The sequence below is a fragment of the Arachis duranensis genome, chromosome 3 (assembly GCF_000817695.3).
Source record: "Arachis duranensis cultivar V14167 chromosome 3, aradu.V14167.gnm2.J7QH, whole genome shotgun sequence".
Classification (NCBI taxonomy): Eukaryota; Viridiplantae; Streptophyta; class Magnoliopsida; order Fabales; family Fabaceae; genus Arachis; species Arachis duranensis.
In genome coordinates this window covers 132,896,525-132,909,197 of record NC_029774.3, presented here as the reverse complement: position 1 = coordinate 132,909,197, position 12,673 = coordinate 132,896,525, and the positions used below count along the sequence as shown (strand labels likewise).

The window sequence follows — 12,673 nt, the reverse complement described above, 5'->3', positions numbered from 1 at the left end:
GCTTCCAAAAAAAAAAAAAAAGGAAAAAGAAAAATTCTTGCTAATGGCTATCTTGTATCTTCTACATAATAATAATAATAATTCCATCGATGCACCTCTTTGGCAATTATGTCTCTTTTACAGTACCTACTATACCTAGCCACTAGGGAATTTATTCCCTATAAAATGATTTTTTTAATTTAACAAAATAATTTGAGAATTTAATTTTAATACGGTGGTGTCAGTATAAAATAATTTTTATACGTGTGTCTAATTACATAATATTATATTAATAAAAATAATTATTTTTTACATTAAATACGTAAATAATTATAAAAAAACAGATATAATATACTGTATATAATATTTTAATGCATTAAAATTAGACTCATAATTCAATAGAATAATGTATATATATAAATATTAAAAAATTATCAAAATTTATTATTTTTAATATTAATTAATTATTAATAATTAAAAACATAAAATAAAATATTATATTAGATAATTAAATTACAATGCATCTAGTATTTTCCACTACTAATGTATATCCCATATCTATTCTTACTTTGAACTTGAAATAAATTACAGTTATGGGCAAAAACTTACCAGGAGCTGCTGAAACGATATCACTCTTCGATCTCCAGATACCTACAATTGCTCACAACTCTTTAGGAAATTTGAACTTTTTTCACTATATCAACCTTGTACATAATAACCACAACGTACTTTGTCTTCGTCGTCTTTGGACAACTACTTCAAGCTGCCATACCAGCTACGTGATATGAAGGGTTCACTCCCCATGTAGACAAGGGCGGAGCTTAGTTGAGACAAGGGGGGACCATGGCCCCCCAAATTTTTTATAAAAAAATTAGTAGTACTTTTTTAAAAAATACTTTACTATGACTTAAAGTATCCAAGTTCAATAACGATTTGGACTGAACTGAGTGTATTCGCATTTCACAGCTCTCTATTCAATAAGCAACACTCCATTTACCTTTGAGTTTAAATATAAAAAATTAAGTATTTTTATTTATTTAATTTAATATTATTTTATATTTTACTGTTTATTTAATTTAATTTTTTATATGATAAAAAATATTAGAATATTCAATAAGTATTGATATTATTGTATTTGTATAAATTGATAAAAAAAATTCAATAAATATTATAAATTTTAATATTTGTCCTTCTAACTTCTTCTTTACATATTCTACAGGATATATATTCAAATTTTTATATAAAATAATAATAAAAAATCAAAGAATTGATGCATTTTTAAGAGGAAGGCTAATATTTAAGAAGGAGAACATATAACTTTTACAATATCAACATCTGTAGATAGTTCTTCTACTTTAATGAATCACAAAAAAAAGTGAGATACAACATTCAAAAATTCAAAAAGTTATATCCGATGAGTTTGACTTTAATTTTTTGGAACGAAATCCTGAAAAATGGCTTTAAATTTGACAATATCATCCAAATTAGAGAGATGAGATTAGACGAGCTTATCTTAAATGGAATTCATATCAAAAGCATTTTGATAATTATTTTTCTATTTGGCCCCCCAAAATTTTATTTCAAATTCCGCCACCGGGTGTGATATTATATCTAGAGCTGAAATTAACTCTAATCTGACATACATGTTTAATTAAAGAATACTCTAAAAACATTGGCTAAGAAAATAAAATTGAAAATTTTAGTTTTTTACAACAATCATATTAAATATGTACTAAAATTAATTAATAGTATAAAATATATATTAAAATATACATATTATAAATAAATTAAATAACATATATATTTATATATAAATATATAATAACTAATTTTAATAGCTAATTTTAATATACAAATAATATTTTTGTTTTCTCAATACATAAAAACTCAAACAATTAAGATTTTTTATTCAAACATTATACTTTTGATATCTTTAAAAAAAACTCTTAGAAAGAACACTCTTGTTAATAAGACTATGAGTTAAAATATAATTATTAGATAAGAGAAATTTTTTAGATCAATAATTTTTAGTATTTTTTTATTATTATTTGACCAACATAAATATTAATTATTTTAAATTGTATTAATTTATATATAAAATTTATAATAATATTTACTAATTATGTAATATTATTTATTAGATGATTCAAATTAAGAAAAATCTTAACTAAAAAACTCTATTCCCTCTGGAATAAAAGAGAAAATATCCCATTTGCTTGTAAGGTACGTACATATCCAGAAGAAAATTATGTGGGGACCTTTGTGGCAATTCATTTTACACTACAGATCAGAATACTAAGGTTGTTGGGACACCTTATGCTTAAAAATCAATTGAGAGCTTTGACTGGGTGAAAAACAAGAGAGTAGTAGCTTTCAGATTTTGGGGACCATTGTCGTTCATTTTTCTTTTCTAATATATGGAAAATAAAAGCTTCCCTATCATGCTCTTGCTATAATTCCCTTTTTGCGAAGAAATTAAATAAGGAATTTGGGTTGCCTTTGAAGTCAATGATGGCTTATAAGCTTTTGCAAGCATATGAAATTATCAATGAATATGCCAAATCTAAACTCTATTGCCTCCAAAATCTTAAGATCAGAATCATCATGACTTGATCAAGATGGCCCCAATTATTTAATTAAATGAATGTGACTTTATATATAGAATGAATACCAAAGCTACCAACTTTCAAAGGTGCCCGTAAAAGTGTGGCATTTGATTATAATTCTTCAAGTGATCAACTTAAGCAACCATGTGTTAATTAATGACAATGAGAACATCATTCAACATTCATTGCTTTAACCAAGGGCGGTTTAATTTTTAAGCTTCAACTATAAATCAATAATTAGCTTTCAATCTAAATATGATGTGTACTAAAAGTCTAAAATCCTAGCTTATTCTTTTCGCTTCCAGTCTAATAAGATAAGACTTCATAATAATAACAACATAGATTTACCGTATATGAAAATGATTTAAAAGAAATTATGACATTTTTTGCCATATATATAAAACTGAAGTGTTTTCTATTGAGTACAGTAATTAATTTTTGTTTGACTTGTAATTATCTTGATAGAAGCAATATTTTACTTAAAAAGTTTTAAAATTTTTCTATCTCCAAATTATGATTGAACCTGAAATCTGGTTAAGGATGGTTTATAGATTACTCTATGCTCTCTCTCTCTCTCTTCTTTTTCTTTTTTTTTTTTAGTACTACACAATACATCCACACGCTTTTTATACACTTACCAACTTTTTTTTTTCCTCGATTGTAATTGGTAGGATTTGAACCCGAAATTTCCACACGCTTCTTACACACTTACCAAATTTTTTCTCCTCAATTACAATTGGTAGGATTTGAACCCGAAATTTTGAGGTAGAAGGGGAAGATATGCCATGTGAGTTGCGATTCATTGGCCTCTCTCTGATTACTACTAGTTTTTTTTTTCTATATTCAACTGAAAGGCAATGTTATACTGTTTAAGCTAGCCCATAATACGGCCCATCTAAATATCATGGGTTTTATGACCAAAAACTATTACGGATTTAGAGACAATAAAATGACTACATCAGAAGTTTGACCAAAAAGTAGAAAGCCCATCCAACCAAAAAAAAACTCTATGCATTACCATTATGTACGTGGGAAGGGTCATAAAATGAGAAAAGCGTATGCATGAATTGGGAAGAAGAAATTGCAGTAATGTTTAAGAGTGAAGATTTTGAAGATAAATAATAAGATTAATGAGAAGAAGAAGTAGAAGAAGAGGAGAAGGGAGTATGACCAAAGCCAAAAGCTTTGATATGATCCTTAAGAGACCTCTTGTGTTTGAAGTCAGAGCCACAAAGACAAAGCCAGCGTTTGCCACAGTTCTTCTCATGAGTTCTCCAGTCACCTTTCACAGCCAGATTCTTTGCACACTTGCGGCATGAGAAGGGTTTGGGTCCATGCTTCCTCTTATAGTGTGTTTGCAGTGTTCTGAAATCTTTCAGAGGCTTTGCTCTTGGATGCTCTATGTTGTTCTTGCACCCTCCTTTGCAGCAGTAGCATGCTATCTCCAACAATGGCCTTGGATGTGTTCTTTTCAGTGACTCTGGCCCTCTTCTGTATTCTGACCCATGTCCCCACATATGCATCTGCACAACATTCATTCCATGCATTATTATTCTATAACATGAATGGAACAAAACAAGCTTTGAACTTCACCTGAAGATTGTTGTAGCGGTTGAAGGTTTTTGGGCAAACAGGACATGAGAAGTGGCTGAAACCAATTATAATCTGCTCTTCTGTTGGTATCCAGTAATTATTTGGAGCTTGGAGAGGTTCTACATTTTGATTATCATGGGAATTGTCAGGGAGCCCAATGTGTAAGGCCACTGTCACATCTTCTTTCAGATTTTGATTTAGTTCTGATGATGAACATGTTGAAGAACCAAGGAAGCTGCTTAGCAAAGGTAGTGGCTCAAGCTGCTTTTGATTCATGTTTAGCTGTGCAGGGTATAATGTAACAGCTACATATATTATATATCCGAGGGGTCATTGTATTAAAGAAAAAATGAATGAATTTATCAGAGGAATGCACGTTAGATTTTATTAGATTATATGGGTCAGTAACAAGGACATGTAAATTGGAAGATAGTAAAATTTGGAAAGGAAGAGGAGTGAAAGAAATGGTGTGATAGGTGGCCGGAGAATATTACAGTTGATGTTGAGGGTATGTGTCCTATTTGTCTATTCCAGTATTGGATAACATAGTAACTTAAATTCTGTGGACCATGGCCTAACAATCATAGCAAGAATTGTATAGCAGTGAATTTAAATTGGAGGGCAAAAAAAGGAACATTTTGTATTGTCAGAACGTTCACATATGAAAATCTTCAGAGCCTACCTTATCTCTTGCTTCACACTCAACATGCTAATTATAGATACTCTTAATGAAGCTGGTTTTCTTTTGGCATAAACTGTCAAAATTATATGTGATGGGACCAACTATTAAATACAGCAGCTAGGTAGAATTCTTGTTAACTGCACTTGTAATTCACATGTACCAGGAAAATTAAAGTTATTACTACTGGAGATTTCTTTTTCTTTTCTTAAGTAGATTATATTTTATTCATTAATAGAATGATGTCACTTTTAAATTATCCTAATAAATGTTAATAGATGAAACGTAACTCAGTAATTTTCCTATGCAAAATGATCCCATTACATTTTCACAAACGGTGGTGCCATAAGAATTTTGGTTCTCAGAAGCAAAATCTATATTATAACGAAAAGTTAAATCATATTATGGGACTGAAACAACTACAATGATGTTGTGTCCTGCTATTAAAAGTATATAGCAAAGGTATAATTGTTTTTCTTCTTTTCGGAAGTTTTACAGTTTTATCAACTGCAAGTCTTGGGTATTAAATGTTGTTAAAGGCCAAAACTAACAAAAATAGTAGAGCAATAATAGAGAAAACTACATATACATATAGATATATAGTAGTATTGCTACAAGATTCTGAAATATTGCAGGGGACACTACTACAAGTTCCCAACCCCACTTTAATTTCTTCTTAAAGATTGTATTTAATTCCCTCCCTGAGCATAACCACTTACTAAATTAAATCATCCTTTTATTTTTCAAAAAATCTAATAAATATTGTTCAGTCATACCTAAGTTAACTAGCCTTATTATTACTATCAGCAAGTTTAGAGTTGTGATATTTTAACTCTCAAGTACCTTAAATAAGTGAATAAATTACTCCAACTAACAGCAACAACCTTCGGATTGTGTCCAATAGCATTTCAAGGTTGAAAAGAATGAAATCAAGATGCATGTTAAACAATTGAAAAGAACATAAGGCAGAAAAGAGAACAGAACTAATTTAAATCTATCATTCATATGTTGATATTTCAAAGAAATTAAACAATATAGAAACTTTTGCAGCATGATTGAATTGAATGCTGTGTTCTCAGTGCTGCATAACATGTCCTTGTCTACTATCTTCCTCATCATTTGCTAACATATTATGAGGAGAAACATAAGGAGGAATGACTACATTTTCATCACTAACATACACTACTCGGAAAATATCATATTTCATGTCGAAAATAGAGAAGCGTTCAAGATATGGTATCATCCATTTTCTGTTATTGAGGACCCATGAGTAACAATATTGTAGAGATTTCCAGACATGAATGCAAACCACATTGGGAGTGCTTTGTCCTTTCAAGCAAAGGCCTGCAGTTAAGCCTTCTACTTTCGCGAAGCGACACCTGAAAATTGCTAGCACGGCATAGCAGAGATCATTAAGGTCTTTAGCAGTTGTGACTCCAGTGTTGATGGAAACTATGTCGCCGCTACAAATTTTTGCTGTTGAAGAACCATCCCTTGATTCTCCAGCATATGCATCAAGGAAGCTGTGTTCAACTAACACAGCCATTCTTGTTACGTTTGTTAACATTGATTTCTGCAAGGAATAAGGATAAAATCATTTGTCTAATTTTTATTCAGGAATCCTTTCCTTCTTGAATATGCACTTGTAACCACATAATAATCTAAGGAATTAAATAATTAGTACTAATTATCTGTTGTAAATCTTTGCTATTTCCTCTTTTACTAATTCTGTAACAGAACAGACAACTATTATTGTGATTCACGTGCCTCATTGGTTTTAGTTCACATAAATGATAAAAGTTTCATCAGAATTTCATGCCTCTTTTCCTTTTTCTTTTCATCTAGTGCAGAAGTAAAGGGTCAAACTTACAAGGATTTCCATCAACCTATCTTTTTCGTCACTGGACATTTTCTTCCATGCACTGCACCATATGATCTGATTACAGCACATAAATATTTAGCATAACGTGTAAAATTGAGAATAATAACGGAGCAGAGAAACATGTGTAATTGTGGAACAGAGAAATTGTGTTTAACACTGACAAATTCAAAGTTCATTCAGCCATTACCAGATGCTACACTAAAAAACATGGAGCTATGACATTTGATAGATAGAAATTCTCATCCAATTATATTGTATTTTGAACAAAGTCATATCAGAAAATGAAAATTATAACTATCTCGGGTGCATCACAGAGTACAAAATGAGTTGTACAAATTAATACTCAAATTTCGAAACTGTGAAAGAACACACACATAAGAATAAAGACAAGTATATAAAAAAGAAGAGAAATTAGAAAAAGCATGACCATATTTCCATGGATGCTCCTAAAAATAGAGCTTTGGACAGAACCAAGGTTGTGAGTGTATGAGGAAAAGTGGACGAGCGCATGAACAAGATGGTCGATGATAACTACAGTAGGCTTGAAAACAAAGAAGCTTAGGTCAAAATCCTTGTTGCTGAAAGCCACAGAGCATGTCATCATTCTCTTCTGTCTTCCTTCTTCAAGTTCCTCTCCTCTTGTGCGCTTCAAATAATAATAATAATAATAATATTAATTAGAAATAAATAAATTTAAGAGTCATGAACCACAAGGCACGCAGACTTTCATCGTCAATGCAAAGGGTGCTTTGAATTCAATTGAATTGGCATTTCATTGTTCTTAGTTGACGACCAGAATTAATAAAATGGAATAAGGCATTCACGTGTATTGACTGATTCAGGATGCTTGCATTCATTGTACCACAAAAACCAAACAAACCTTTACTTGTTTTTAAGAATTAATACATACATATACTTTTCTTTATTGTAATATAATAAAGTTGCATAAACATATCCCATGCAAATCACCATACAAGTGGGCTAGCCCGGTATATTTATTTCAATTATATTATGCACATAAACTAACCTTATTACTCAGTACTCACAAAGAGATTTAAAAAAGTGATTTTTATGATGCTTAAATTTTAGATATAGAATTTAAAAATAAAAAAAATTCTACCTTTTTCTGTTTCTACTTTTAAGTAATTCAGACAAAAAGAAAATTATAAACACACAAAATTTCTCCAAAACGATGTAATTGGCTCTAATAATTGAAATAAATTATGACCCTGCGGTGAACGCTGCCTATAATATATATACAATATTTAAAGAGAAAGCATTACCAATGATTTAGGAAATCATCAACGCATGGTTTGACTTGCGCAATCTTGACTTTGAAAGGTTTTACCTAGTCAACGAATTCAACTTGAAATTGTTTCAGAAACACTTACTATAAAATACTTTTAATTTTTTAAGCAAAATATTTTTGTGATTATTTTTATAAAAATATCTTTAAGTAACTATTTTAGAAATTAAATCTATGCACCTACTGTAAAAAACTTAAACATTACCAATAAAAAATGTAAGAGATAACTAAATCATACTATGTAAGTGTAGTAGTGGATTGCCTTTATTCTCACTATTTTAACTATTAAAGTATAAAAATTAGATTTTATATTTTAATATATATTTTACACGAATAATTGATTTGATTTTTACTAATTGATTTGATTTTTACTAATGATTGATAAAAATATATCCGCTTACACATTTAAAGAGGATGGAAAGTTTGATTGATCGATTTCATGTGTAAACTTCCGTGTCAATTCACCTATAAAAATTTTCAGCCTATTTTTAACCCTCAACTAACACATCCTAAGTATACTAAAAACAATTTTCAAAATGAAGGCAAAATTGTTATCATCCATACAAAAATCATAATCTCATATTTAGAGGGGAACAAAAAGCTAGTTTGAAGAACTTCTATCCTCGAATCCCTTGGTAGGATCCCATTCTATTCGAATTAACAAAGCAGTTTTTACGCTAAGGATTTTAGATTCCTCTGGCTGCAGTATAAACAGATTAAACAGAAGACAATGTCACAAAGTATTTCAGTGTTCTCCAATATAATTATATAATATGAAAAGTAATTTCTTTTAATAAAAAATTTAAGGGAGAAGAAAGATTCGCATTAGGATTGTTCCCCAACAATTGCTTGCATATAATCCAGCAAAGAAAGCATGCATCATTGAACTCGAACTCACTGTAAAGCACGAGTAAACCGTGAACTAAGCAAATCCCCACATGCATTACCCTGAAGCGTGAAAGAATAGTAATTACTGTTACCAGAAAAAAATATTGCAAGTAAAAAATATATAATATAATATAATGTAATATGGCTCCTAAGATAATTATGTATGATTATAAAGATGTGCCTGATCATAGTGAATTACCTTACTATAAGTTTATGGGGACTCTCAAACCATCATGAGCCAGCTGCACTAGAATTCCTTCCCTAAGCACAATTTAGAAGCAACCTCATCATTTGCCAACACGTCAAAAGGACAAAAGATAACTAGTTGAGACTTAAACAAAAGTCACATGATCTTGTTACCATGGGTGCTTCGCCTGATTTATTTTTAACAGCTAAGCTTTTACTATGTCAAGATGGACAAGCAATGTACCTTCTAGACCACTCCATTAATAATTCATTGTCCTGATGGTGATCAAACTCGTGATTCATTCCAATCAGTAGGGCTTGTTTTGGACATAACATCTTCACAGTTTCAAGCGTCTGTAAAATCACAAATGATGTGAACTCTGCCTCGGGAATATATAAAGTCTAACCTGTATAATTATAGATAATGAGAACACATCATTTGTAAAATGCAAAACTAACCTGTGGAAGACAAAGGTGAAACTTATTTGATCCAGTCTGCCATAATGCAAAGAGGAATATCAAGAAGAACGGCTATCACTGGGAATGTAAAGAAAGAAAACTAAAATATGGAATTAACATGTTTCAGAAATGGCAAGAGTAGGAATATCCAATAAAATAAGTTGGAGCTCTACAAGATTGTCTATATTGAAATATGAACATAAGGTATGCCAAAATGATGTGAGGTCCAAGAAGTTCCTTTGTGAAAATTATGATTGGAAAAAAAAAAACAAGGAACTCTGCATTAGGAAAAAAAAAAAAAAAAAAAAAAAATTGACTGGAGAATAGATACAGTTTACACAGATTCATCACTTTGTGTTCCTTCAGCACTACTGACCTTATACAATGAATCCAATATCAGAAGATCCAACTGTCCAGCCCCACTTTTTGAAATGACTGTAAAATGAATATTAACTCAGTTAGATGTAATATTAACTCAGTTAGATGTAAAAATGCAACTTCAGAATAGATTCTTCTTAGGTAAACAACAGCAAAGTTTAAAAACACGTGTAAAACTAATTGATTAAAACAGAGATAAATGAAATCCTAGCTAGCACCGTTATAGGGAAAATAGAAAACACTGGTAAAGCAACGAATTCATGTATCAAAGCAAGAATAAAGTAATTTGGAGCGCACCATAATCTGTGGTAGCTGGAATCCGTGAGACATCAGATAAATAAGCTACCTTACTTTTGTCACCAAAGAGAAAGCCCAAACAGATGTAATCCTCTCCATGCATTACCTACATCCAGAAATGAAGTGCTGGAGTCCTTGTAATAAAAAAAAGGGGTTATTGCATTCTCACCATTAATGACAAAGGTTGTGATGATTAACTGGTAAAGGAGTCAATTTTAAGCCTGATGCAAAAAATGGTTGATTGCAGTCTTCAGCAATTATGTTCCAGGAAAATTGAGCTACCCTTCGTATTTCTTGCCCTTCTTTGAGTTTTTTCTTTACCAAATAAGGTAATTTGGTTTCCAAGCTGTTGCCATAAAGCAAAAGGCAGTCATAATATCAAATGAAAGTAAATAGTACTGAAATAGTAACATTCACAATCACTGAATCACATATAGAACCTGTAGGCCTAGAGTGAAAAAGAGCAGGGTAAATTTAACGTGAGCAAAAGCAGGATGTAGTACCTAGTCATTGAATGCTGAGTCAAGTATACGGGAGTAGGATCAATATCATTTGTGGGACTAACTGGTTGAATACTACGCACATCATCCAATCCAAGGACAGCATCAGCATGCTCATGAGTCAAAACAATCTGTAATGCAATCAACAATGAATGAATTGCTTTCAAAAAACGACCAACATAAATTGCAAGCATGAAAGGATGGTGAGAGCAGGGTGATTAGAGCAACTGACAGAATCTATTCTTGGAATCTGATGATGAAGAAACCACCTAAGCACCGTTTCCCTGAAAGTCTTGCCAGCATCAATGAGAATATAGCGGTGATTGCCGTCGCTTTCGCAATAATCGATTAAGAGGGACGCATTACACCTGATCAGTCAATAGCATCCTCAATAAGCATAAAGATTGCAAGCGTCGAAGAGTGACGTGAGATGGAAGAAAATGAAAGAGGTGACCTGTAATTAGGGTTTCGGTTGGGAGGGAGAGAGAGCGATTGGAAGCAAACGTGACAGGGAGGATGGGAGGGAGAGATGAGGCACCTCGGATAGGGGATGGCGCTGGAGCAGCCTGTCCCCATGAATGTCAATGCCGATTCCGAGGAGGAGCCGCCACTCACCGACACAGTTGCCGCCATGCTTCAAATTCAATGAAGAAAGATGAAACAGTTGAGTTTCATTGGACTTCCGAGTTCGATCTTTAAACATTTGATTAGGTATTTTGTGTTCAATCCAAGTAGCTACTGTATAGAAAAAATGTTGACTTTGATTTGTAGAGCTCAATTGATAGTAAACTAAGAATGTCTTTTTGTTTTTTCATTTTTTTTTATTTTTATTTTTTTTTTAAATTTTATAAAAAAAAGTAAAAATAATATTATTTTATTTTTTTATTTCATGTTTTTTTATAAAATTTAAAAAATAAAAAATACTGAAAATAAGAATAGAAAATGAAAACGTAAAGCAAATATATCGTAAAGATTCTAATTTCGTCCTCTTTTATTTGAAATATGATGGATCACATTCTCAAACAATAAAAAATAAAGGTTAATATTTATATTTGTATTTCTTTTTAAAAATCAGGAGATTTACTTCTGTAATATCAGAGCCTCAAGTTTAATAGGAGGAAGAAGGTAGTAGTACTAGTTAAAACAAGTAAGAGAGAATTCACTAAATATAGACATTTCATCATCTTTAAGCTCTTCTGAACCCATACATCATTCTACTTCACTCAGCGTAGACCACTTACCCTCTAATCTAAAAAATACCATTGCTAAAAAAATTGATCAATTAGTAGAATTCACCCTTGTCTCGGAAGACTCTCGGACACGAGTCATTGTCACTTATCTAGCTAAGTCAGGAAGAGATAATGCTTATCCTTATCTTCCAGTTGCCATTGTACAATAGGCTTGTTTAAATTCTGTAAGATATGATTGTTTATCAGAAACCTCTATAAAAAGAGGGGCTCATCTCAATTGAAACATATAGTATCAAACATTGTAATATATTCATCTTTTCCTATCTCACAAAATATTCTAAATTTCTGTTCTCTTTCTGAAAGCTTAACTAGTATTATTTTCTTCCTCTTTATTTAGTGTCGTTAAGTATGCTTTGGGCTTACCTCTTATTTCAGAGGATCCTGCTCATTAGAATATGGTATAGATAGGATCCACAGAAATTTCTCATAGTGAAAAAAATGCTCTATCTTATAACAACAAGTTTTGCTCGGATCCTTTAAATCTCAACGGATATGATGATGGATAGGGATAAGCATGATGGTGTTGTATCATCGATCTCCTGAAGTACTAGAGATCCATTCTTGTGGTATCAGAGCCTTAGATTTAATAGGAGAAAGAAGGTAGTACTAGTCAAAGCAAGAGAGAACTCACTGTGTCACTCCATTGCTCAGCACAGTCACAATCAGAGTC

The 12,673-nt window shown here is 31.4% G+C and overlaps 3 protein-coding genes across 9 annotated transcripts; all 3 read right to left on the bottom strand.

Annotated features, from left to right (window-relative positions):
- Positions 1-3,675: 3,675 nt before the first annotated feature.
- On the bottom strand, positions 3,676-4,512 carry LOC107481927 (protein TRANSPARENT TESTA 1-like). Its single transcript, XM_016102283.3, has 2 exons — positions 4,179-4,512; positions 3,676-4,108 (listed from the first exon to the last, which is right to left on the bottom strand). Exons 1-2 carry the CDS (start codon positions 4,452-4,454, stop codon positions 3,713-3,715), a joined length of 672 nt encoding a protein of 223 aa, XP_015957769.2. The 5' UTR covers positions 4,455-4,512; the 3' UTR covers positions 3,676-3,712.
- A 1,329-nt stretch (positions 4,513-5,841) lies between these two features.
- Positions 5,842-7,975, bottom strand: LOC107482002 (uncharacterized). Of its 2 annotated transcripts, XM_016102371.3 has the most exons (4): positions 7,860-7,975; positions 7,167-7,385; positions 6,728-6,793; positions 5,842-6,430 (listed from the first exon to the last, which is right to left on the bottom strand). In XM_016102371.3, exons 2-4 carry the CDS (start codon positions 7,341-7,343, stop codon positions 5,933-5,935), a joined length of 741 nt encoding a protein of 246 aa, XP_015957857.1. In that variant the 5' UTR covers positions 7,344-7,385; positions 7,860-7,975; the 3' UTR covers positions 5,842-5,932. The 2 variants fall into 2 exon arrangements, with proteins under 2 accessions (XP_015957857.1, XP_052115378.1); XM_052259418.1 differs by lacking the exon at positions 7,860-7,975 and having other exon boundaries at positions 7,167-7,545.
- A 607-nt stretch (positions 7,976-8,582) lies between these two features.
- On the bottom strand, positions 8,583-11,491 carry LOC107482001 (putative hydrolase C777.06c). Of its 6 annotated transcripts, none has more exons than XR_002373195.2 (10): positions 11,208-11,491; positions 10,986-11,121; positions 10,757-10,884; positions 10,452-10,599; positions 10,254-10,359; positions 9,955-10,013; positions 9,579-9,614; positions 9,294-9,473; positions 9,133-9,194; positions 8,583-8,993 (listed from the first exon to the last, which is right to left on the bottom strand). XR_002373195.2 is itself a non-coding variant. In XM_052258663.1 (10 exons), coding segments are annotated over exons 1-10 (960 nt in total). In that variant the 5' UTR covers positions 11,387-11,489; the 3' UTR covers positions 8,583-8,992. The 6 variants fall into 6 exon arrangements, 3 of the variants coding, with proteins under 3 accessions (XP_052114623.1, XP_015957854.1, XP_015957856.1); XM_052258663.1 differs by having other exon boundaries at positions 9,138-9,194; positions 9,364-9,473; positions 11,208-11,489; XM_016102368.3 differs by having other exon boundaries at positions 9,364-9,473; positions 11,208-11,488.
- Between the last annotated feature and the right edge of the window lie 1,182 nt (positions 11,492-12,673).

Bases quoted from the DNA above. Each gene is read 5' to 3' on its own strand.
- LOC107481927 (XM_016102283.3), bottom strand. From the start codon at position 4,454: ATGAATCAAAAGCAGCTTGAGCCACTACCTTTGCTAAGCAGCTTCCTT. The intron at 4,109-4,178 runs GTGAAGTTCAAA...AATGTTGTGCAG, and splicing joins ACCGCTACAACAATCTTCAG to ATGCATATGTGGGGACATGG.
- LOC107482001 (XM_052258663.1), bottom strand. From the start codon at position 11,386: ATGGCGGCAACTGTGTCGGTGAGTGGCGGCTCCTCCTCGGAATCGGCA. The intron at 10,360-10,451 runs GTTAATCATCAC...TTCTGGATGTAG, and splicing joins TAAAATTGACTCCTTTACCA to GTAATGCATGGAGAGGATTA. The intron at 10,014-10,253 runs GTGCGCTCCAAA...TTCATTTTACAG, and splicing joins TCCAGCTACCACAGATTATG to TCATTTCAAAAAGTGGGGCT.
- LOC107482002 (XM_016102371.3), bottom strand. From the start codon at position 7,343: ATGATGACATGCTCTGTGGCTTTCAGCAACAAGGATTTTGACCTAAGC. The intron at 6,794-7,166 runs GTCATGCTTTTT...TGCTGTAATCAG, and splicing joins GGAGCATCCATGGAAATATG to ATCATATGGTGCAGTGCATG. The intron at 6,431-6,727 runs GTAAGTTTGACC...TATTCCTTGCAG, and splicing joins ATAGGTTGATGGAAATCCTT to AAATCAATGTTAACAAACGT.